The sequence below is a fragment of the Sinocyclocheilus grahami genome, unplaced genomic scaffold (genome assembly GCF_001515645.1).
Source record: "Sinocyclocheilus grahami isolate Dianchi unplaced genomic scaffold, SAMN03320097.WGS_v1.1 scaffold528.1, whole genome shotgun sequence".
NCBI classification, from domain to species: domain Eukaryota; kingdom Metazoa; phylum Chordata; class Actinopteri; order Cypriniformes; family Cyprinidae; genus Sinocyclocheilus; species Sinocyclocheilus grahami.
This window is the reverse complement of record NW_015505707.1, coordinates 68,127-90,135: the sequence shown is the minus strand read 5'-3', so window position 1 is coordinate 90,135 and position 22,009 is coordinate 68,127. Positions and strand designations below refer to the sequence as shown.

General features: G+C 33.8%; 1 protein-coding gene across 1 annotated transcript; it reads left to right on the top strand.

The window, feature by feature from the left end:
- The first annotated feature begins 4,908 nt into the window (after nt 1-4,908).
- LOC107555252 (ras-related protein Rap-2a) lies at nt 4,909-21,967 on the top strand. Its single transcript, XM_016237990.1, has 2 exons — nt 4,909-5,707; nt 21,551-21,967. Exons 1-2 carry the CDS (start codon nt 5,394-5,396, stop codon nt 21,786-21,788), a joined length of 552 nt encoding a protein of 183 aa, XP_016093476.1. The 5' UTR covers nt 4,909-5,393; the 3' UTR covers nt 21,789-21,967.
- Nucleotides 21,968-22,009: the final 42 nt, after the last annotated feature.

The window sequence follows — 22,009 nt, the reverse complement described above, 5'->3', positions numbered from 1 at the left end:
TAACATCTTGAGAAGTGAAAAGCTGCATGTTTGTAAGAAACAAATTGATCATTAATCGATAATTTTTTACTTCAAACTGTCCATAATCCATAATAACGCTTCCTTCAGTAAAAAAGTGGTCTAGTCTGAATCAGGAGAGAAATATGAACAGATTAAGACAAAACAGCACTAAACAAATATGTGGTTGATTTTGATGTGAAAGATGACAGGAGATGGACTTTTTAACTGGAGTTAGTGTTATTATGGACTATGGACTCATATTTTAACCAAAAGCAATGGTTTGATGTTAAAAACGTAAAAAATGACATATGTGTTTGTTAAAAGAGCAGTTCACCCCCAAAAAATGAAAGTTTGCTGCAAATGTCCTCAGCCTCAGGCCATCTAAGATGTAGAGGGGTTTGTTTCTTCATGGGAAAAGGTTTGGAGAAATGTAGCATTGCATCAGTGTCTCAGCAATGGATGCTCTGCAGTGAATGGGTGCCGTCAGAACGAGAGCTGATAAAAACATCAGTAATCCACAAGTCACTCCAGTCCATCAGTTAACATCTTGAGAAGTCAAAAGCTGCATGTTTGTAAGAAACAAATTGATCATTAATCGATCATTTTTTACTTCAAACTGTCCATAATCCATAATAACGCTTCCTTCAGTAAAAAAGTGGTCTAGTCTGAATCAGGAGAGAAATATGAACAGATTAAGCCAAAACAGCACTAAACAAATATGTGGTGGATTTTGATGTGAGAGATGACAGGAGATGGACTTTTTAACTGGAGTTAGTGTTATTATGGACTATGGACTCATATTTTAACCAAAAGCAATGGTTTGATGTTAAAAATGTCTTAATAATGGATTTGTTTCTCAAAAACACGCAGCTTTTGTCTTAAGATGTTAACTGATGGACTGGAGTGGTGTGGATTATTCTGATGTTTTTATCAGCTCTCGTTCTGACGGCACCCATTCACTGCAGAGCATCCATTGCTGAGACACTGATGCAATGCTACATTTCTCCAAACCTTTTCCCATGAAGAAACAAACCCCTCTACATCTTAGATGGCCTGAGGCTGAGGACATTTGCAGCAAACTTTCATTTTTTGGGGGTGAACTGCTCTTTTAACAAACACATATGTCATTTTTTACTATAACAAATCATCTAACAGCATTGTTTAGTTTTTATTTGGATGGTGTTTTACCTGGAATTGCGCACACGGCCTTCTTTTCCTCCCTGGTTTGTTTTGGGTGAAGCGTGTGTATCTGCATGCCTGCGCGAGTGTGTTACCGATCCAATCAGAACCATCATGTATTTTCATGGTGCTCGATTAACACAGACAATCCACGAAGAGACGTTTGGTTTCGCAGGAATATGGCACTGGTCTTAGCATTTTAGTTTTTAAATTCATGTCATTTTTTTCCGCTGTTGTCGCAAAAGTTACAGTTTTAATGTAATTTTTGACGTGGAAAGTGATTTAAATATATTTTATTGTCATTCTGTTCATTCTTTATTTTGTTTTGTTAAATACTAGAACACAGAACAATGGTGTAACCTATTTTAAAAATGAATGTAATTTATTAAGCCGGGCTTAGCTACGCGCAGCGGTCCTCGGCCAATCAGGAGCCGCTTCTAAATCTCTCGTTCGGGACGCCGCGTCGTAGCGTAAGCAAGGCTATAGAATTGCTTGTGTTATGTAAAAATGTTTATTGTATAGGTAATGTTTTACCAACAACAACAAAAAAAACTCAAATGGAAAAAAAGGAAAAAAAAATAAAAAACTGTAGTATGATAGTTATTTCATAATAATAATAATAATATTAAGTTGTTGCTGTGGCAACCTAAACAGTTGCGAATACTAAATTTTGGTATTTTTGTAAATGATGTAATTGTTAAGTTGATTTTTTTTTCTTTCGTTTGTTTATTTCGTTTATTTTCTTTTTTCCTAGAGCACTGTAAAACGTTAGATTGTAAAGCAGATATTGGAACATTTCCTATTTTATGTCGAGATTATATTACCAGGAGATTTTTCGGTAGCATTTAACGGCCTCTTTATTGGTGTAACATTTTAAGATAGTAGTAAATACTCACAGATACAATAGTGTGACGTAACTTAAGAAACGACTCTAGTGTTGGGTTAACCCGCGCCCCTTCCCCGTTTTAGATTGACAAAGGATCTCAAGTACTCGTGAAGATCGTTTTTTATATTATTTATGAAAGTTGTCCTGGTTTGTTCAACAACTTAAACGAATTAACGATTGCACTTTGATTTCATGTAACCGTAGGATGTTCATTTAAAAAACCGATGCACAATGAATATGGTATGGCAACACGAATCAATGACGGTTGTTTTATTGCTTTAGTTAAACCAGAGAACTTAATATTCAGTAAGCATCTTGCATGGTATTTTATGTCAAATTAAGAAGTTATTTTCAATTTAACCTGAGAAAATAAAAAAAAGAAATATATTGAATGTTTCTATCTACACTATAAAAAATTTTTTAAAAACCTGCACACGTGATGAAAGTAACGGTTGTCCTTAATTTGGGATTTCTTACACCCCAGACGAAATGTACAGAGATGTGGGACAAAACAATTGTTGACTGATTGTGAAAAAGCACTTTGGAATCAGTTGATATACTGAGCAGACACAGCGTATCCAAACACTTTGCCTTACCTTTAGTCTATTGTTTAAGCTTTTGTGTTTCAGAGCTATTAATATGTACTAGGGTGTCAACAGGTCTACTGAACTTACTTCTCACCTCCATTTATATATGAATATATACTATACCTATAACTAATGTAAGAGTTTTTTATGATTAATATTATTTCTAAGCATTGTCACTGAGAGGCCAAAAGGCTTGACGGTGTTGATGCTTTTCAATGCCCTTTCCTGTTTGCGACGAGACGCCGTTCTCAAGGGATTGTGGGTATTTACGCTGTGCTGCTTGACTTCCATCAGTAATGCAGTAGCCCATCCACAAACACACACACATTCACAGAGATAATACGAGAAGAAAATTATAAACCAAGCCCTCTTTGGATAATATTAGTTTTCATGTAACCATTTTAAATGTTTTATTTGTGCATATATATTATGTGCTATTTTATGTCATATAGTCAAATGTTTTTGGTTCCAGAAAAATTGTGTAAAATCTATTGAGATAAAATGAATAAAGAAAGAAAAAAAGGACATGTGTGTTTTTTAATGCTTGATTGTGTTTCATTTGCATGAGCATGTGTGAAACTACGAGTACCGTGGTAATACATTGGCTTTGGGATTCTACCATGGTGTGTATATATATATATATATATATATTTAAAATAGTATTATTATTATTTATTTTCTTTGGAATAGCCAAGTTTGCATCCTCTTTTTGCACTGTTAATTTAAACTCTTTTTTTCATTTATATTTAAGTTAAACTTTTAGTAATTTAGTTTAATTTTACTTTTTGTTCATTATTTCATTGTTGACGTCATTTTAGTGGTTTTATATTTATATATATATATATATATAGAGCGAGAGAGAGATTTAGCTGAAATAGTTTTAGATTTAATATCAGTTAGCATTTATTTTATTAATTTATTTATTTTTGTGTTTTCAACAAAGTGAAAATGCGTTTAAAAAATTACATTAGTGCTCTCCAGACAACTTCCAATTGGTTTTTACTGATAAAATGCTGTATGTAATTGTGATACTATGGTATATGATTATCATTCAATACTATACCATTATCATCTGATACCATCTTGGTAGAACATTACTGTGACATGAATACCATGGTATTATTTGAATAATTTAAAACTGAGTGCTCTTGTATTAGTTGTGCAAGTGTACTGTTCTGTACAGTTGTGATACTGCATTTAGACAAGCTATATGTTATTAAGTCTTACAATTAAAATGAATAGTCAATGCAAAAATGTATATTAATTGTATGATATTGTTTACATATTTTTATGTTACATATGGTCCTTTTTGAAGCTTAAAACAAGCCTGAGTAGATGTTAATTGCATGCAAAACAACAACCAGCCATTTCTGATTTGTGTTGCATGGAAGAACAAAACACAATTTTGGAAAGACATTATGGTGAACAAAATAATGACTTGATTCTTCATTTTTGGCTGAACTAGTCCCTAAATCAATGCACTTTGTTGTAACATCATTTTGATTTATTAGGACAATTTATTGTTCTTTGTACAAAACTCTTTATATTTAGATTTATACTCCGTGAACTGCTGATGCATTATATATATGATTTACCGCTGATGTAACTCAAGCCAGCTTCATGTCTGCTGTTGCTTTCTAATGAAAGCTGTAGGCCTGACATGTGGACATGTATAATTTATTAAGAGGTAAGAACTGCACAACCCTGTAGATTACATAAAAATGTATGAATGTCATTGTATTGGATAACAACATCTTAAAAAATAAATAAATGCAACTTATCCATGTTAAGAAAGCACACTATTCAAGCAAAACATTGATCAGTTTGAAAAAGTAGAATACTGGATGCAGTGTTGAACAAAGACTATGTGACTAAATGACTTTGTCAAAGTGGAACATGCAAGAGAGCATCAGCTGATCGAATGAGTGACATTCAAGCGTTCAAATACTTAAGAACCACTGCAGACCTCCAGCCTCCATCAGCGCACACAATGGCCGCATCCCTGTGCGGTCTATTTCAGGTGCTGATGCAGGCGACGCGCTGTTGCCATAGGAACAGCATCCCCAGCATCATTTATCGACACGCTCCCTGCCGCCGTCCCTCATTGGTCGCACAGCTGGCGCTGTAACCATTCGCGTCGCAGTTAAGAGCGGAAGTCCCGCCCACCACATTCACCATTGCCTTATTAAGACAAGCAGGCGTGGTTTACGGCGCTCCTCCGCGCCCATTGATCGCCCAGCGCATCAATCCCGCAACAAAACTCCTATCCTCGAGCCGAGACGATGTGCTCTGGCTTCAGAAGGTCTCCACCCGAGAGTATGGCGGTTGAGGATGCTGTAAGATACAGAAGAATAGCTATTCTGGAATGCAGCAGCGTCCTTAAGGATCTCCAAATGACGCTCGGAGGGGACGCGTGATGCCTTACATGCTCGCCCTGACGGGGCGCGACGCGCTTTTATAACCTAAAATGCACGCAAATGCATGTTAAAAGATCATTTCTCCAAGCAGCTGTTAGGTTCTGGCTATTCGAGGGGGCTAGAGATGCCATGAAGTCCGCGCATTGGCTCTTTGTGCGCCTCTGTTATTTGTCTCTATGGTGAGTGTTGCAATACAGCCAGCCATGGCTCCGCGTCTGCTCGAATTCTGCGATATTCAAGCCAAGTTTCCCGTCGCATCTGATCGGTTTGGACACTGTTAGCTGGCTCCATTACGCGCGTCACGTCGGTTCTCATCCGTGCGCAATGCGCGAGTACAAGGTGGTGGTGTTGGGCAGCGGAGGGGTCGGCAAATCCGCTCTCACGGTCCAGTTCGTGACCGGGACCTTCATCGAGAAGTACGACCCGACCATCGAAGACTTCTACCGCAAGGAGATCGAGGTGGATTCGTCGCCGTCGGTGCTGGAGATCCTGGACACGGCGGGGACGGAGCAGTTCGCGTCCATGCGGGATCTCTACATCAAGAACGGCCAGGGCTTCATTCTGGTCTACAGCCTGGTCAACCAGCAGAGCTTCCAAGATATAAAGCCCATGAGAGACCAGATCATCAGGGTGAAGAGGTAAGACGCAAATAGCATGTGGTATTCTTTGAGGCTAACATGGTAATACCATCTGATGCAATCATTTGAGCAGGTTGAACCATGGCATACCATCATTTTACAATGCTATTATTACCATAGTGTTTTGTCACTTAGGCGAAACCCATTAAACTTACAGAAATGTAACAATTTTTTGGACATGTACCATGGTTAGGGTAGAGTGGGTGGAAACGCCTCCCTTAAGGACTTTGTAATTTTTTTTTATGTGAAACAAAAGTTAAATGTGACCATGGACCACAAAACCAGTCATAAGGGAAATCTGTTATGATAGGACAATACTTGGCTGAGATACAACTATTTGAAAATCTAATAGTAGTAGTAATAGAAAATAATAAACATATAGAAAATGGTGGTATTGGACATGAACCATGGAAAATATTGAAGTACCTTGGTGTTAACATCTGATACCATCATTTTACCGTAGTACTGCCACAGTACCAGATAGTAATGAAGCCATCTGACTCCATGATCAACACATAGTATTCTTCCTTATGGTACCATACTTTTACCATGGTACTGCCAAATTACTTTTTTTTTTTTGTGGCAAATTCAAGGCAAAAAACAATAAACTTATAGAAAACAATGATATTACCATGTTTTGGTCGTGTATCATGCGAAATGTTAAAATGCAATGGTATTAGTGTCTCATACAATCATTTTTCCATGGTAATGCCATACAATATTTTTGTAAATTCAAGGTGAAAAACAAACATGCAAAAAAGGATGGCATTACCATGTTTGTGGACATGTACCGTGGTAAATATTAAAGTGCCATGGTTTTCGCTTCTGATACCATCATTTTACCATGGTACTGCCACTGCACTTTTAGTAAATTCGAGGCAAAATAAAAATAATGAACTTAACTTAAATCAATGATATTACCATGTTTTGGTTGTGTACCATGGTATTAACACCTGATACCATAATTTTACTGTGGGACTACCGCAGTACTTTTATAAATTCAAGGTGAAAGAAAACTTAAGGAAAATGATTTGTTTTTGGACATGTACCAGCATCTGATATTATTGTTGTACTATGGTACTGCCACAGTACTTTATTAGTAAGTGTTATATGAATACGGTAATCATTTGATATCGTTGTACATACAGTACTACAGTAACTACTATTAAAGAACCATGGCATTACCATAATTTTAGCATGGTACTGCTCAATCTGACAAGCAGGTGGTTAGTGTTCTGTGTGTGAGCTCAACTTTGCAGGGTTGTAAGCAGATGGAAAGACTTGAGTGTGTGTGAAATCATATAATGCTGTGTCTTTAGTGTGCGGTTAATAATAAGTCCAATGTCTATTCTAATCTTTCCATAACTTAACCTAAGGCCTAGAAACAGATGCTGTATTGTTTGTGCTCTTCCAGATCAACTCTTAAAAGAGGTTTGAACACACTGCAACAGAACAATTAAAACCAGACGGTGAGGTAGAGCATATAGACAAAAGACTGATCACTGCAGCGTCCAAACCTGAAAGGCCTGAATTATCATGTCAAAACTTTGAATCAGAAAAGCTTTTAGCTATTAAAAGCTGTTATTTATGCACTTTTCTCTTATTGTCTTCTGGCTTTCGCTGGTTTTTCGTGACCAGTGCAGTAAAGATGATGATGCTGTGATTCCGAACAGTAGAGCTGGTGAAGAGGTTTACCTGATTACCTGTTCAATCAGCCACTTTACCACGGTAATCAAGTCATAACACATCAATGCAATGGCATTCATGACAAAATGTCATATAGAGTTTTTGTCATATCCACATGCAGTAATTTGACAGTTTTTCATGCAGAACAGCCTTAAAGGCTTTTGTAACGTGCCCTTGGACTGATTTGGTGCTAAATAGTTTATATAGCATGAAGCAGGTCCACGTTTAGTTGTTTTTGCACACACATGTTGGGTTTATTTAGATATTATGGCAACTGTGCATTTATCCCTCTTATTTTTATGTACCAAATTTATGGAAGCTTGTTTCCGCCAAAATATAAAAAGAAAGTAAAAAAGGTAAATGTGACTTATTATCTCACAATTCAGATTTTTTTTTTTAGAATTGCATGTTATAAACAGAATTCTGAGATATAAACTGAGAAATGTCAGATATAAACTCGCCATTCTTAATTTTATTCTCAATTCTGAGTTTATGTCTTGAAATTCTGTCTTTTTCTCTTAACTTTGAGTTTATATCTCGCAATTCAGACTTTTTCTCATAACTCTGAGTTTATATCTCGCAATTCAGACTTTTTTCTCGTAATTCTGAGTTTTTCACATAATTCTGAGTTTATATCTCACAATTCTGACGTTTTCTCATAACTCTGAGTTTATATCTTGCAATTCTGAGTTTATATCTCACAATTCAGACTTTTTTCTCGTAATTCTGAGTTTTTCTCGCAATTCTGAGTTTTTCTTTTAACTTTCTGATTTTTTCTCATAACTCTGAGTTTATATCTTGCAATTCTGAGTTTATATCTCACAATTCAGACTTTTTTCTCGAAATTCTGATTTTTATCTTGCAATTTGCAAAAAAAGAGTCAGAATTGTGAGATAAAAAGTTGCAATATGGTTTAGATATCAACTATTCACTTAAGACCAGTGAATATTTTAATTGCTAGAAGTTTATTGGTAACTATTCAACAGTTAGTATTTTTGTCCAGCTGCTAGATAGGCTAGTATCCAGCTTTACTAATAATAAATGCTAGTACAGAGTAGCACACTCACTGATGCTCCAGAAGGAAACACGATGCATTAAGAGCCTGGGGGTGAAAACTTTTAGAATTTTAAGATGGTAAATGTGCAGCTCATTTTTATCAGTTCTTTTGTCTTTGGGTCGTTTTATTTCTCACAGATTTCTGCTCGTTCTAAATCAGATACAGATAAAGTAGCACAGTAAAGATTACATTCATATGAATGCATTATTAGTGAGAGCGATTACGTGTGTGCAATAATTCTACCTGGCAGTGTCTTTCTACTAGTAGTGAAGCTGTGGAATTTAGTTATTAAGAAATATATGCTTGAACTTTTCAGTTTCTAAGCTATTTTAATTGCGAAATCACAGAACAGTGTTGACAATACATTTCCGAGCTGAATGATTCTGTGCGCGTGCGATGTGTGTGTGATGTAGGAGCTACTGTCTGTAGCCTATGTGTGTGCATTGCAGTGCAGCAGCGCATTAGATTAGAATGGCGATTAACTTAGCTGTACAATAAGCTGTTTAAAATGTGCATTCTCCTGTTCAATTTCGAGCATCCAGTAATATAATCAGACATGTCTTGTGGAGTGCTTTCAGAGTATGCATTTATTTGTCATTTTAACATTCTGAGTTTTTCACATAATTCTGAGTTTATATCTCACAATTCTGACGTTTTCTCATAACTCTGAGTTTATATCTTGCAATTCTGAGTTTATATCTCGCAATTCAGACTTTTTTCTCGTAATTCTGAGTTTTTCACATAATTCTGAGTTTATATCTCACAATTCTGACTTTTTCTCATAACTCTGAGTTTATATCTTGCAATTCTGAGTTTATATCTCACAATTCAGACTTTTTTCTCGTAATTCTGAGTTTTTCTCGCAATTCTGAGTTTTTCTTTTAACTTTGTGTTTATATCTCACAATTCTGACTTTTTCTCTTAACTCTTAGTTTTTCCTCGCAATTCTGAGTTTATATCTCACAATTATGACTTTCCCCATAATTTGGAGTTTATATCAACTCTAACAATTCTAACTTTTATCTCTCTTAATTTCCTAGCTTTTCTTGCAATTATTTTTCTCTTAATTCTGAGTTTATATCTCGCAATTCAGACTTTTTTTATCGTAATTCTGAGTTTTTAATCACAATTCTGAGTTTATATCTCGCAATTCAGACTTTTTCTCACAATTGAGTTTATACAGTATTTTGAAATTCTGACTTGAAATGTCAAGATTGTGAGATAAAAATTCCTGAAAAGTCATTTATTTATTTTTAATCCTGTGACAAAAGACAAGCTTCCAGCTTCAAGATACCAAATAAACACATTAATAATGATTGGAGTTTAAATTATTTTAGTGTATGTGACGTAATGTGCTGATAGTTATGAGACACAAAACTTGCACAGCTCTGTATCACTTAATCACAAAATCACTTAATTAAAACGCATTAAATGAATTGATAAAATCCAAGGTAATTCCTGTAGAAATTCCCACCACTAAACACACTCAGGATGGACACGTTATATATTGTGCAGCTGTATCTCTCTCTCTCTATGAATTGAATTGGCACCGCTTCATGCCAGAACCTGCAAAACCCCTCTAAACCTCTGGCACAGGTTGTTGATCTGCAGGAGGAGGCAGATACATGCTGAGCCAGCGGATGATAACTACAGTAACGCACACTCACCAAAATATAAATGAGATCGTGTGCCGGTGGAAGCCAAAGAAACATCACAACTGCATTAGTGCACACTAACCCAAAGACACGCTGGACTTCTGGCAGCGAGAGCCTGGGAAGAGGAAATGTGGCGGATCCTGCTTTATATCTAATGCTAAACACGCTTTAATCAATTTAGTTTCAAAACACACGTCGTCATATTCAGTTTAGCTACAGTAGGTGTTTAAAATTCATATAGCGCGGCCCACACACAATCTGTGCAGTTTCACTTAGTTTGATTGTGTAATTCTGTGAACAGCATTTACATATTGTAAAATGTGTTAAATTATGCTAATTGCTATCTAAAAGCATTAATTTGAAAGGAGATGTGTGAATGTGAAAGACGGGCGTTCAGAGTTCATGCAGACCTAACTGAATGCCTCTAAAGCAGATAATAATGATAGTTCATAAATGAAGCATGTTTTTGTGCTGTCACGGTTTGAGTGCAAATCATACATTTTAATTTTTTTTTTGTAATTCAGATTAATCTTGATGAATCTCACTCCAGTCTTCAGTGTCACATGATCTTCAGAAATCATTCTAATATGCTGATTTGCTGCTCAAGACACATTTCTGATTATTATCAATGTTGAAAACAGTTGTGCTGCCCAATATTTTTGTTGAAACTGATACATTTTATTTTCCAGGATTCTTTGATGAGTTTAAAAACGTTTAAAAAACAGCATTTATTTGAAATAGAAATCTTTTGTAACATTGTAACATTCTTTACTGTCACTTTTGATCAATTTAATGCATATATATATATACAGTGGGTACGGAAAGTATTCAGACCCCCTTAAATTTTTTTATTTGTATTGTTTTCTTTGTATGTATGGTATAAATGGATTGTTACCGACATCTGGTGAAAATTGCATGTCAACAGCACCTTTAGAAATATATTTACTGAGAACAATGGTGACGTGTGTAATACTTATTTTAATTGCTGTATATATACATATATATAATATATACATATATATAATATGTTGTTAAGACCTGTGGATTGCTGTAGTCATTACAATTCACTTTCATAACTAATTGAATATAGGATCATTTACTGCAGTACATACGGTGTCTAATGGCGGTTTTGGGAAGTAGATGTTGTCTTGAAGCGGGCCGCAGGGACGTTTCTTCATGGAATATGAGATTGTGTTCCTGAGGGTTTATCATGAGAAACCTGCTGTTTGTGTTGCCAGATAGTGACTTTTCACACTCATCTCAAATCCCTTTCCTGCTGATACAGTCGAGACTGAAGAAACGGATCTTAGATTAGTGTCGAAACATTCTCATAGCTCTGAGACACATGGAGTGTGTGTGTGTGTGTGTGTGTGTGTGTGTGTGTGAGAGAGAGAGTGAGAGTGAGAGTGTGCGCGTTTTTGTGACAAATGAGGACATACATTTGTATAATGACAAAGGTATGACAGGTATTACAAGGAGAAGGTGACTTTTCAGGACATTACCCCATGTCCCCACTTTTCAAAACGCTTATAAATCACACAGAATGGAGTGTATTGAAAATCTGAAATAGCACAAAGTCTCCTGTGAGGGGTAGGTTTAGGGGTAGGGTTGGTGTAGGGCAATAGAATATACGGTCTGTACAGTAAAAAAACCATTACGCCTATGGAGAGTCCCCACAAGGATAGCCAACCAGACTCTCTGTGTGTGTGTGTGTGTGTGTGTGTGTGTGTGTGTGTGTGTGTGAGAGAGAGTGAGTGTGTGTGTGAGTGTGTGTGTGTGTGTGTGTGTGTGTGTGTGTGTGTGTGTGTGTGTGTTTGGAGGGCTGCTGAAGATGATGATTGCTTTTTAACTTGGTCCAATTTGCTGTTCGCTCCGCTGCACCGCTGTGACCGCGAGCGAAGCTGCAGCGTATGAACATCAGGTCATCTGTCTTCATTTGTGTTTGACTCTGAACAGGAGATTTCCTCTGACTCTGTTCACTCAGGCTGATTATGGATGTTGTATGACTTTAAAATTGGTTTAGTTTGATACTTTTCTACCCTTTACATGCACAAGTTGTGACCTTTTACTTGCTCTAACGCTTGTATTTTCATGTCAGCTCAGAGACTTTATATTGTTTTTCACATAACTACCTTTATATTGGCCTTTTGCTTTTGTAAGGTGTATTTATAGTGATAGTTTATCCACAAAAGCACAATTCTGTCCTCATTTGTTCCCTCTCGTGTCATTCTGAACCTGTATGACTGTGAAGATAATGTTGTGGTGGTGATTTTGATTCATTACAGTGACTTGAATCTTTTAATTCAGTTCACTAAAAAGATTTGTTCAGCGACCCTTTCTCTAGCTTACATTATTAGAGCAGTGAGAATCATTGAATGAATCATTTACCCAACCGATTCACATCACAGCTGAGTGTTTTATTATGTTTTATTATAATGTGCAAGTCTATAGGTGATTTTGAACAATGCATGCATGACAAAGAATTAGATCTATTCATTAATATAAAAAAAATCCTAATAAGTAATATTATTATATATTAGGCAAAATAATAATTTTATTATTTCTATAGCACTTTTTAGTTTAATATTAAATATTGAATACAATTAAATATAATTATTATTTCTGTAGCATTTTTTTTGTTTTCTTAATAATAGTATCGTTGTTAAATATTAAGTGTAATAATATAAATATTATTATTATTATTATTTCTGTAGTGCCTTTTAGTTTCCATTTTGCCTGTTTTTTCTAATAATAATAATATTATTATTATTATTAAGTATTAAATAAAATATTAACTATTATTATTTCTGTAACTCCCTTTAGTTTCCTTTTTTTCATTTAGTTTCTACTTTTTTCTATTTTTCCTAATAATTATTATTAAATAATTAATTTTTAAATATGATGATAAATTATTATTAAATAATTTATTAAATATTAAATAAAAAGAAATATCACTATTATTATTTCTATAGCACTGTTTAGTTCACCTTTTTCTCATTTAGTTTACATTTTTCTAATATTATTAGTATTAATATTTGAATATTAAATCATTGTAATTGTTATTTATTATTTTCATACACTAAGGCATGCAGCTCAAAGTGCTTTACGATAAACAAAGCATTACACATAATTAAATTTTTGCGTATACTTTATTCTTAATATTTAGTGTTATTCTGATCCTTTCTAGTCCGCTTTACTCTTCTAGTTTAGTTTCTGAAGGCTGTGATTTGTTCAGTGTTTTTTGGACTTTATTCAGCCAACTCTGCTTTTAATTTCTCACAGACTTTTTTTATTTTGGGAAACTTTGGAAAAAACATTCCCCTTTTTGTTTTCATTAACAGCTAGGTTCCTTTGTCTCGCTCTGAATCAGCGTGTGGCCCTGCCAGCATTTACTGCCAGAAGCATCCCAGCATGCACTGCTTCCAGCAGGGTCTCTGGAGACTTCACATCTGTTTTTGAGTTGGAAAGCGCCGGGGGTCGCAGGGTTACTGGGAAACAGCACCGGAGAGGCCGTCACTTTCTGACAGACGGACAGTGAAGCCACAGAGCTTTTCAGTGCTTTTCACCCGCAGCCAATTCTCCAACAGTCCCGCTCAATAACCTTCATTCTTTTGTTTCTATGATTATCCTGTCATTATTTTCAGATAATACGTTCAAATTATATATATGTACAATATTATAGCATTAATTAATTTTGAATTCTTCATTTCTTTTGCAGTTTCCATCATTATTTTCTATCAAACATAATTATTTTCAAATAATTACAATTATATATGCATTATATATTATATAAATTATAATAAATTTTTAATTCTTTTGCAGTTTCTATTATATATAATTATTTTTATATTACTGAATAATTGAAATTAAAATTGTGTGTGTGTGATTAAAGTTAGCTACAATTATAATATTATAAATTAAATAAATTTTAGATTCTTAATTCTTTTCCCGTTTCTATCATTATTTTTGATCATATACAGTATAATTATTTTCATAATATTAAATAATTGTAATTAAAAATAATATGTCTGTGATTAAAATTAATTACAATTATAATATTATAAATGTAATTAATTTTAGATTATTTTTTATTCTTATTTTTTTGCAGTTTCCTTCATTAGTTTTTTATAATATGTGATTATTATCATATTATTAAATTATTATAATTAATATTTATTCAAATAGTTATGTTCCAATTTTTATTTGATATATAAATATTATAATTTTAACTTATTTTAAATATTTTTTAATTCTTTTGCGGTTTCCATTATTTTCCATCAAATATAATTATTTTCAAATTATTAAAGTTAAAATTAATTGAAAAATAAAGAAAATTATATATATGTAATTATATTTGTGTGTGTGTATGTATATATATATCCACACACACACCAGCTAAAACAACACCCCTAATAAACGTTTGCAGTTTCTGTCGTTAGGGTGCATTATTAATCTCAGGGTGAATTTGTAGTCTGCTAGATGTGATGCATTGCATTGAATGTGATGGATTGTGAATTAGGCTACAGCCGTGTGGTTTGACTCTGGGACTCAGTAAAGCGCGTGCCGTGGCGTGTGGTTTCAGGCAATAAGGAAGGCATTCGCGCAGCAGCATGAAAGAATAATTAGCTATTGAGCTGCTGTCAGATGCTGGACTGGTAAAAGCAGCGTGTCATGTGTGTGTGCAGCTCACGGTTACATCACAATCACTGCGTCGTGACACACACTCAGACGCTCACGCTTCACTGACCCTCTAATAGCTGGTGTGGCTCATGAAGGCTTGTGCTTCGTTACACTCCAGGGTAATTACATTCACTGAACTACTGCTGCTGCTGTGTTTCTTATCTTGCCACTGTATTCAATTATTTTAATCAGTGAGACATTAAGATGATAATGCAAGGCATGACATTTGGGAAAATGTCACCAAGCAGCTTTAGATGAACTGAATGAGAACCAGTCTGTCTGGTTAAACAAAATGACTGGTTTCAGTCTGTATTATGTTATGTGTTTAATGTGTTAAATGGGCTTACATTTATTTTTATTTATTTTTACAGTGGTAATTTAGATTTTTTTTTTTTAAATGTATTACGTAATTTTACTAAATATATTTTAATATTATGAAATATTTAATTATATATATTTATAAATATATATTATATATGCTTTAATATATTTGTAAATATTTTTTATTATATATTTATATTTAATTTTTTTGCATTTTTAATTATAATATGTAATTTTACAAGATAAATGCTGTTCTTTTGAACTTTCTATTCATCTGTGAATCCTGAAAAATATTTTGTATCACGGTTTCCACAGAAATATTGTGCAGCACAACTGTTTTCAACATTGATGTTCCAATTTTTATTTGATATATAAATATTATAATTTTAACTTATTTTAAATATTTTTTAATTCTTTTGCGGTTTCCATTATTTTCCATCAAATATAATTATTTTCAAATTATTAAAGTTAAAATTAATTGAAAAATAAAGAAAATTATATATATGTAATTATATTTGTGTGTGTGTATGTATATATATATCCACACACACACCAGCTAAAACAACACCCCTAATAAACGTTTGCAGTTTCTGTCGTTAGGGTGCATTATTAATCTCAGGGTGAATTTGTAGTCTGCTAGATGTGATGCATTGCATTGAATGTGATGGATTGTGAATTAGGCTACAGCCGTGTGGTTTGACTCTGGGACTCAGTAAAGCGCGTGCCGTGGCGTGTGGTTTCAGGCAATAAGGAAGGCATTCGCGCAGCAGCATGAAAGAATAATTAGCTATTGAGCTGCTGTCAGATGCTGGACTGGTAAAAGCAGCGTGTCATGTGTGTGTGCAGCTCACGGTTACATCACAATCACTGCGTCGTGACACACACTCAGACGCTCACGCTTCACTGACCCTCTAATAGCTGGTGTGGCTCATGAAGGCTTGTGCTTCGTTACACTCCAGGGTAATTACATTCACTGAACTACTGCTGCTGCTGTGTTTCTTATCTTGCCACTGTATTCAATTATTTTAATCAGTGAGACATTAAGATGATAATGCAAGGCATGACATTTGGGAAAATGTCACCAAGCAGCTTTAGATGAACTGAATGAGAACCAGTCTGTCTGGTTAAACAAAATGACTGGTTTCAGTCTGTATTATGTTATGTGTTTAATGTGTTAAATGGGCTTACATTTATTTTTATTTATTTTTACAGTGGTAATTTAGATTTTTTTTTTTTAAATGTATTACGTAATTTTACTAAATATATTTTAATATTATGAAATATTTAATTATATATATTTATAAATATATATTATATATGCTTTAATATATTTGTAAATATTTTTTATTATATATTTATATTAAATTTTTTTGCATTTTTAATTATAATATGTAATTTTACAAGATAAATGCTGTTCTTTTGAACTTTCTATTCATCTGTGAATCCTGAAAAATATTTTGTATCACGGTTTCCACAGAAATATTGTGCAGCACAACTGTTTTCAACATTGATAATAATCAGAAATGTTTCTCGAGCAGCAGATCAGCATATTATACTGATTTCTGAAGATCATGTGACACTGAAGACTGGAGGAATGATGCTGAAAATACAGCCTTCCATCACAGGAATAAATGACATTTTGAACATATGTAATATAATAATAATAATATATAATATAATAAAACTGTTTAAAATAAATTTAAATTATTATTAAAATAAATTGTAAACGTTTTTGTAAATATATATATATATGTGTGTGTGTGTGTGTGTGTGTGTGTGTGTGTGTGTGTGTGTTACTTATCAGACAAAAACAAAAAAAGATATATACATATTTTTACAATTTTAAAAATAAATTAAAATATAAATAATGTATATATAAATAATAAATATACTATATATAATACACTATAAAATTATATGTATATATATATATACAGTATATATGAAGAGTTTGGTTCCAAAACGCTATAAATCCATTTTGATTAATTTGAGTAAAAATGTGTTTTCTTTACCAAGAAAGTGGCGAGATGAAAACCACTATTTTCTGTTTCAAACTTTCACATAGCATCTTTAGGTTATAATAACATTAAAAACTCAAATCCAGATTTTGATTTTCAAAGATTTATTATAAAAACTGAAAATTTGTTCCCAAAATGCAATAAATCCATTGAATCAATATAAAAGTTATTTTTCACATTGAAACTGTTGAAAATACACAACACAGTAAGTTGATCCACATATGACAGCCTCTGAACTCGGCCAATACTAATCTTATTAATAGCTTGCGTTTCTTCCCCACCGCAGAAACCACCACAGGTTCATCAGTGCCATCAAAATTATTCCTTTTTTAAGGGCTGCACGATAAATCGCATGTGATAGTCATGCGCAACTCATCAGTAAAGCCGGTTCTGTGATTAATAGTAAATCTCCATCACGTGCTTTCAGATGGAGCGGCATTTAATACACAGAGACGTGGATCACTGACAAGATACGCGATATCGCGTTCATAATCGAAGGCGATTCATCTGTGATTATGAACGCGATCTTGCGTAGCTTGTCAGTTACTGTTTACAGTGCGTGGAATGGTGCGCTGTGATTGGTTAAGTGGATGTATCGCATTCTGCAGAGAAGGGAGACTGGCGTTTGTCACGGTTTGGAAAGAAAGGGAGAAAACATGACAGAATAACACGGCGGAGATCGTGTTTTGCGTAAAATTTTTAATTGACTTTTCAATACCGACCAGATACAATAGGCCTACTGATTTAGGTGGTAACTAAATTTTTTTTTAAATGGCGTTTATCAAGTTTTGAAACCAAACTCTTCATATATATATATATATATATATATATATATATATATATAGTGATCTATATCTATTTCTTGTCCATACATGTCTTGTGTTGTCTTAAGTTGATTTTCATTGTGTGGACAAAGACGGTTAAAACATTATTCAAAATATCTTCTTTTGTGCTCCACAGAAGAAAGAAAGGCATACAGGTTTGAGAGCCACGAGGGAAGTAAATGAGACCAGAATGCTCTTTTTATTTTTGGGTGAACTGTCCCTTTAAGTGTCTGGAGCTATTAAAAAGAGCAGTGCTGTTTTCCTCTCGCAGTCACTGAGATGTTCATCATCAGTCTCTCCCGTCGCTGAAGATCTTCCTCCTACTTTAATTCGAGCTGATATCAAGCCGATACTCCTCCGCTCTCATGACTCAGCTGCTCTGATGAGCGCTGGACACACACTTGTCTGACAGATCAATAGCTCTGACTCTGAGTCTGTGGAGGGAATGATTCACACACAGCTAGTGCTGCTGGGAACCAGACAAATAAATTAGCGTCATCTTTAATGATTTTGACCTCAGGTGTCGGATGGAGGTTCAATAACTGGAGCGAAGTGCTCTCGTATGAACTCAATCAATCTTGGTAAAGAAAACACATTGAACTGTTTCATCTTGAGCGGATTATTCATTAGTTGTTGATCACTGGCATATTGGTATGTAATTAAACCATTATTTCTGTTGAAAATGGTGTAAAATATATCATTTTACTGATTTGTTATCAGCATAATGTAATTTTTATTGGAAAATTGGCTCAGCTAATGCAATTTCAAATGTAAAAATATTTTTTTTGTCCACTTGAAATTTGTTGAAAAATATCTAAAATATCTAAAAAATTAATATAATAATATTAATTTTTTTCATTTTCATTTTCTTTTCCAGTTTAAAGGATTGATCGATTTTTTTTTTTTTTTTAAACATTTAATTTAATGAATTTATTTAGTAAGTTATTTCTTAAGGAGCGATTCACAGTATAGGTTTTATATTGTAACAGCGTTGCTTGAAGCTAAATTTCAACTGTAGTTAAAATAGAATATTTTTTGTAGCTATATAGATGATTATAAAAAATATATAGCATTAATTGTGAGTAGATTTTGAGATTAGGAGTAGATGTGCTTCTAGTTCAAATGTTATGAGTAGTTTTAATATTATAATTATAACTTTTGACCATTAGGTGTTATTATTGGTCTGAAGATCATCTGACCACATTTTTGTGAAGTCTGATTAAAATTAGTAAAAGTAGTAACAGAAGGATTGTTTATGAAAAACTGTAAACACTGAAAAAGCATATGCTGTTTTTTAAGCATATACAATATATTTACTAGTGTAATAAATTATGTATATATGAGTGCTGTCAAAAGATTAATCGTGATTAATCGCATCCAAAATAAAAGTTTGTGTTTACATAAAATGTGTGTGTACTGTGTATATTTATTATGTATATATAAATACACACACATGCATGTATATATTTAGGAAAAATATGTTAAGTTTATAGATGTAAAATATTTATATATTATAATATCAATTATATGAATATAAATATATACTTGGAAATACATGGAAATATTTTCAAAATATATACTGTATATATGTGTATTTATATATACGTAATACTTATACACAGTACACACACATATATTATGTAAACAAAAAAGGGAGAAAACATGACAGAATAACACGGCGGAGATCGTGTTTTGCGTAAAATTTTTAATTGACTTTTCAATACCGACCAGATACAATAGGCCTACTGATTTAGGTGGTAACTAAATTTTTTTTTAAATGGCGTTTATCAAGTTTTGAAACCAAACTCTTCATATATATATATATATATATATATATATATAGTGATCTATATCTATTTCTTGTCCATACATGTCTTGTGTTGTCTTAAGTTGATTTTCATTGTGTGGACAAAGACGGTTAAAACATTATTCAAAATATCTTCTTTTGTGCTCCACAGAAGAAAGAAAGGCATACAGGTTTGAGAGCCACGAGGGAAGTAAATGAGACCAGAATGCTCTTTTTATTTTTGGGTGAACTGTCCCTTTAAGTGTCTGGAGCTATTAAAAAGAGCAGTGCTGTTTTCCTCTCGCAGTCACTGAGATGTTCATCATCAGTCTCTCCCGTCGCTGAAGATCTTCCTCCTACTTTAATTCGAGCTGATATCAAGCCGATACTCCTCCGCTCTCATGACTCAGCTGCTCTGATGAGCGCTGGACACACACTTGTCTGACAGATCAATAGCTCTGACTCTGAGTCTGTGGAGGGAATGATTCACACACAGCTAGTGCTGCTGGGAACCAGACAAATAAATTAGCGTCATCTTTAATGATTTTGACCTCAGGTGTCGGATGGAGGTTCAATAACTGGAGCGAAGTGCTCTCGTATGAACTCAATCAATCTTGGTAAAGAAAACACATTGAACTGTTTCATCTTGAGCGGATTATTCATTAGTTGTTGATCACTGGCATATTGGTATGTAATTAAACCATTATTTCTGTTGAAAATGGTGTAAAATATATCATTTTACTGATTTGTTATCAGCATAATGTAATTTTTATTGGAAAATTGGCTCAGCTAATGCAATTTCAAATGTAAAAATATTTTTTTTGTCCACTTGAAATTTGTTGAAAAATATCTAAAATATCTAAAAAATTAATATAATAATATTAATTTTTTTCATTTTCATTTTCTTTTCCAGTTTAAAGGATTGATCGATTTTTTTTTTTTTTTTAAACATTTAATTTAATGAATTTATTTAGTAAGTTATTTCTTAAGGAGCGATTCACAGTATAGGTTTTATATTGTAACAGCGTTGCTTGAAGCTAAATTTCAACTGTAGTTAAAATAGAATATTTTTTGTAGCTATATAGATGATTATAAAAAATATATAGCATTAATTGTGAGTAGATTTTGAGATTAGGAGTAGATGTGCTTCTAGTTCAAATGTTATGAGTAGTTTTAATATTATAATTATAACTTTTGACCATTAGGTGTTATTATTGGTCTGAAGATCATCTGACCACATTTTTGTGAAGTCTGATTAAAATTAGTAAAAGTAGTAACAGAAGGATTGTTTATGAAAAACTGTAAACACTGAAAAAGCATATGCTGTTTTTTAAGCATATACAATATATTTACTAGTGTAATAAATTATGTATATATGAGTGCTGTCAAAAGATTAATCACGATTAATCGTTTGACAGCACTAATATATATATATATATATATAGAATGAATGTACATTAAAATAATAATTTAAATACTTTAATAAATATTTTATAAAAATGAAAATATTTTTATAATGTCCACAGTGACTTTAAGTGAGTCTCTGGTAGTTTAACTTTCTGAAGAGTGAAACATTGTTACTCTTTTAAAACATTGTTCTGTTTTGTCAACTGTTGACTCAACCAATGACACGAGTTTGGGGGCGGGACTGTCTGTTTGCCTGACCAATTACAGACGAGGGCAATGGATGCAGTAAAACTATTAGGGAAACCTGTTCGGAAACAACTGCAGTTAATGCTGAAATGCCACATTTCACCTTGGACTTGTCATTTAATGCTGAGGCTTTCGCTCATTCTCGTGTCACGTATGTTCACAGGTACGAGCGCGTGCCCGTGATACTCGTGGGAAACAAGGTGGACCTGGACAACGAGCGTGAGGTTTCGTCGAGCGAGGGTCAAGCTCTAGCTGAAGAATGGGGCTGCCCGTTCATGGAGACGTCGGCCAAGAGCAAAACCATGGTGGACGAACTGTTCTCGGAGATAGTCAGGCAGATGGACTACGCCTCTCAGCCGGATAAGGAAGACCCGTGCTGCTCCTCCTGCAATATACAATAACCCCTCACAATCACACGAGGTTCTCAAAGAGGTTCAACATGGAGATCTTAGCTAAAGTGGTGTTCATACACGTCATGCCCGCGTGAACGGTGTCTACACACTAGAGAATGCTGCAGATCCATTGGTTTGAATGGGAAGGTTCTCAAAAGGTTTTCTCAACGTTATGAACAAATGTTCTTCCAGTAACGTAAACAGAATGTTCGTTCAAAGTTCTCTGGTCT

What these genes read in the sequence shown, in the direction of transcription:
- LOC107555252 (XM_016237990.1), top strand. Translation starts at nt 5,394, where the DNA reads ATGCGCGAGTACAAGGTGGTGGTGTTGGGCAGCGGAGGGGTCGGCAAA. An exon ending in CAGATCATCAGGGTGAAGAG is followed by an intron (nt 5,708 to 21,550) that starts GTAAGACGCAAA and finishes GTATGTTCACAG; the next exon opens with GTACGAGCGCGTGCCCGTGA.